Source organism: Macrosteles quadrilineatus, unplaced genomic scaffold (genome assembly GCF_028750875.1).
Source record: "Macrosteles quadrilineatus isolate MER2022 unplaced genomic scaffold, UCM_ALF_1.0 Scaffold_5__1_contigs__length_97177068, whole genome shotgun sequence".
NCBI lineage: Eukaryota > Metazoa > Arthropoda > Insecta > Hemiptera > Cicadellidae > Macrosteles > Macrosteles quadrilineatus.
This window is the reverse complement of record NW_026542598.1, coordinates 13,181,061-13,185,742: the sequence shown is the minus strand read 5'-3', so window position 1 is coordinate 13,185,742 and position 4,682 is coordinate 13,181,061. Positions and strand designations below refer to the sequence as shown.

Sequence of the window (4,682 nt, the reverse complement as noted above, 5' to 3'; positions counted from 1 at the left end):
AATCACGATCGATGCTCTAGTTTTTGAGGAGAAGGCCACGTAAAATGCCTTCTGGGCCTTGACAGACAAGACAGAAATTGAGATAAAGACTTGTTTTGGCTTCTTTAATGTATGAAACGTAAAAATGACCAAAAAATATATAATTTTGAGCAATGTTCATACTAAACTCTAATTTCATTAAAATAAATTCGTAAAACCAAAAGAACCATGAGGTAAAAGTACCTTCCCTCTCCCGAAATATCAATTTTTATTCTTTTACATTATTCTCCGTTATTTCACAACCAGCATTGACAACCAGAACCAATCATAAAATATGTTTATGTTTTATTTTTTACGATTAATTATTTGTGTAAACAACTAGAATTTTTAGCCAATGTAAAACTCCGGATAGTGTCTACGACATAGGGATTTTGCTATTTCGTATTACTAGGAGGTAATTGATAGTGAAAAATTATTAATTCATTAATCAACCTGTGGCAGGCTTTTTATCAACATTTAATTGCATTTTTTACCACTAGTAATCAGAAAATAACCTCCTTCAGTGATATGTTTTAAATTTCACGATCTGCGCTCGTACCACAGAGCAAAGAATAATAATTATTATTCTTTGCTCTGTGGCTCGTACATGTGCCGTTAGCTATGAATGTATGTGAACATTGGTCAACCATTTAAATCACTATCTGAAAATAAATCAAAAGCTTATGGGTTAAACTTTTGGAGCCCTTTATCAAAATATCCTGTTTAATTACCATTTGCGTTGCACTGAATCTTAAGCTTAAAAATGACACCTAAATCAGTTACAGCTTAATGAATTGGGAAGATAGATGACATTAAACAAGACAACGACATATCACATGCTTAATACTAGATATTATAGGGTAATTATTAAACGAAGAGCCATTGATTATTTTTATAAACCAATTACTAAAATCAACTACAACAACGAATATTTGCCGATACGTAGTGTAGCACGGGGGGTAGATTTCCGGGGGTAGATGTCCGGAGGTAGATATCTGGGGGTAAATGTCCGGGGGTAGAGGTCCGGGGTAGATGTCTGGGGGTAGATTTCCGGGGGTAGATGTCTGGGGGTAAATGTCCTGGGGTAGATGTCCGGGGGTAGATGTCCGGGGGTGGATGTCTGGGGGTAGATTTCCGGAGGTAAAGTTCCGGTGTCAGGTTTATAAGCATTTTGATTAATTACAACTGTTAAGTAAATCGTGAAATGCGAGTTGATTGAATACATAATAATTTATCCATCCTAAAAGTTCGCGGCCGGAAATCTACCCCCATACATGTGACGTCAAAGTGACGTAGGCGTTTTTTCATGGGGGTAAATATCCGGGGGTAGAAATCCGGCGACCCTTAATAGGTGGATAATAAACTCATGTTTATCAATAGTTACACATGGTGTTGAATATTACCATTGTCCATTGACTGTTGGATGCTGAAAAGTAGACATCCCTCATCTACAAGGACCAGCAGTCGCAAATTTGTATTTAAAATAACATAGTTGTGTGAGCCAGCCACAGAATGCGCTGTGTCTAAAATTAAATTTTCTACCAAATTTTTTGTTTCTGATACACATATTAGTTACCATAGCTCACAGAAATTCGTTCCATTACAGTTTGTTTTGGTTAAACAATATTGTGTATTCGACAGAAATTAGTAATTTAGATCAGCACAATCTGTCGTTGGCTCACATCAACTGCGATTTAGAAAACAAGCGATAACATAATCATGGTGATGGAATGTCTAATATTGAATGCACGAGTAGCTTGTGTTTAGCAAAAGGAAACAATAGCTTTCTATATACAGAAACAAACCCAGTATAATCAATGATAATGGGTGTTATGATGCAATAGTGCATATAAAGTAAATATATGTATATATAAGAATGAACTAATACCATATAGATACTAAAACATGCTTGTGTTGGTTAGTCTTCGCTAATACAAAATGAATGAAACTACTAGTACCTATTCATTATATTCTGTAAGTTCATACGACACAACAGTTCGAACAAAGCAAAACAATCGTAATTTTCTTCATTCAAATAAAGATATTTAGTTGCATTATATGTTCTCATTCAATAAAAACATAATAATGAAACAACAACGATGATTAAATTATTGATTATTATTAGGTCTGTACTACAGAAGATATTCGAGTATTTAATCAGCAGCCTGCTTGATAATAATATTAAACGTAGTTTTCCAATAGAAATTCTAAATAGCTAATTCTTACTAGATATCTATACTACTACGACATGAATTTAGAACTGTCACCTTTAACCTGTGAATTACGTTCTAAATAGTTTTTTCTTGTAATCGCAGCATTATTTTTTAAGTTCAAATAGCGTTTAACAAGTTTCTTCATAAGGTCGTTATAGCTTTCGTCAACAATTCCTTTGTGATTTTCTTCATCTTCAGGTTGTTTGATTGAGGTAGGTGACTGTTTCGAAAACAGTCTCTGGTAGTACACATAAAAGATCTTCCCCACAGCAGGAACAATGCTGAATGGAGGAGGAACAGCTGTTTGGGACATGTAAATCATGTAGACTTCAGTGCGGCCGAAGATCCACTGCACGTCCACGTTGTCGGTGACGTTCTGGTAGGTGTTAGACATGGCGGCGATCAGCATGTTCATTATCACTATGACAGTGAGGACTTCGTACACGCCGAAGAGACCGTAGCCTACTGCCTGGGTCAGGTCGTGGCTATTCACACTTCCCAGATGCTCGCCCACATCAGGCAAGTTCTCAATCACTACATCTGCGGCCTCTTGAGACGACATTGTGAACAATCCCCAAAACAACACTTTAAAGGTATCTTGAAAACTCACGAAGGAACTTTCCTGGACGCTCTCCGCTCCAGTTTTTGGGTCTATCTGTTTCATCCCGTCATAATATTCGTAGAGTCTAGACATCGCGACGTTAAAAGACACTACGACGATACCGAATATGATAATGAACTTTGAGAAGTCCTTTGTCATTTTCCCCATGGAAATCTGCATAGGGCCTAGAGTGTGATGCATTTGCACCAAAAGAAGAAGCCTTAAGTAAGCCAACACTGTTCCGATACAAAAGAGACCTTCAGCGAGCAATTGCGGGTCTAGGTAATGCCAGTATTTGCGTTCTAAGTCCGGCATTGTCTCCAGAGTTAGAAGAGCACACATCCAAAAGGCGAAAGTCATCGCGAACATGAGTTGGGTGAATAGATCGTAAGTGTTCCACATAAAAGAGAAAAAGCGTCGAGTGCCTTGAACAGTCCACAACCGGAATGAAGAACAAATATGAGCGACGACAAAGAAAAATATTATTACCTGCCATAAAGTGTGATTTTGAATTTCATATCTAGTTTGGCCTGTTTTGTCTCTATCAGAAGCCAAATAGAGAAGGAATAAGAAAACTAAATAAGACGCCACAGAAGTTATCATGCGGTTCACTGGGATATCGTAGAAGTTGGACCACTTTGAGTTCAAAGCTGGGACTAAACACAACAAACACACTAATGGCAAAGTAAAAATGCGACCGAAGAAGAATAAGAGACATTTTGAGTCCGCACAAGTCTTCCACATATACCAATTACCAACCCAGGCATCTTCTAGAACAGCTTGCACATTTGTTTGGGCAACAAAGAGATGCTGCTTTTTGTCCACTGCCATCAACAATCTAGGAAACTTAAAATCCTCTCCAATCCAGTCGCAGCCTTCTTTCTCACTCAACAAAGTGATAACTTCACGTCCTGTGCGGCACAACGACACCAGATCTGCAGCAAATGTTTCAGTATCTTTCATTAATTCCTCAAATCCTCTTCTAAACTCCCAACAAGCGTTCTTCCACAGTTTAATTTCTTCTACCCTCAGAAAAACTGTGAATATAGGATCTTCGCTGTCCAACATTATGTAGTATGGACTAGTCAGGGCTCTAAAAGTGTCCAGCTTTTTGGCGGCCCATTCCAGGGGGTCCATCTCCCTCAGTTCAGTAACACACTTTTTACAAACACATTTTGGTTCGTGTGGCACAGGTATCGGAGGGTGGTTTTCTTTGATTAAGTACTGCATAATTTCAAAATGTCCACAATGAGAAGCCAGCATTAGGGGAGTTAGATACCCCGGGAAGTGCAATGATCCTTTACATTCCCTGAACATTATCTCCTTCTCATATTTTCCTTTGGGCTCCAAAATCAACTTTACATACGAAATTTCGTTGGATTTTATCACATGATACAAACAGTCGTTCAACTTTAAATTTTTGTTCCCGAGCAGAAATTGTACCATAGCGTCATTGTTGAACTTAAATGCGTAATGTAAAATCGTGAATCCTTGGTAATCTACGAAGTTTATATCGTAGTTTTTTTCATTCCTGTTTAACTCCTTCCTTACAACGTTGAATCGCCCGTGCTCGGCTTCCTCAAGTAATTTTATCTCATCTTTATGTTGCTCTGCCAATGAGGTTTTTGAAGGTTGATGAATATCTTTTAAAGAAGATACCTTTATTTTCATGGCTGGTGAATAAAAAAAACTCATGAGCTCACCATTCTGTAACCTTGTTCTGTTTATGTGTCTATGTTGTTTTCATTCACATGTGGTTTTTTGAAAACAAATCGCCATAGAGGTCAATAAATTTATAATTTGAGTACATTTTATGTCAAGTTATGTATACTACTTTATCAATACACAGG

General features: G+C 37.5%; 1 protein-coding gene across 1 annotated transcript; it reads right to left on the bottom strand.

Moving 5' to 3' along the window:
• Window positions 1–2,149: 2,149 nt before the first annotated feature.
• Window positions 2,150–4,417, bottom strand: LOC128994831 (short transient receptor potential channel 5-like). The gene has a single exon (XM_054419634.1). The coding sequence runs from the start codon at window positions 4,276–4,278 to the stop codon at window positions 2,260–2,262; it is 2,019 nt and encodes a 672-aa protein (XP_054275609.1). The 5' UTR covers window positions 4,279–4,417; the 3' UTR covers window positions 2,150–2,259.
• Between the last annotated feature and the right edge of the window lie 265 nt (window positions 4,418–4,682).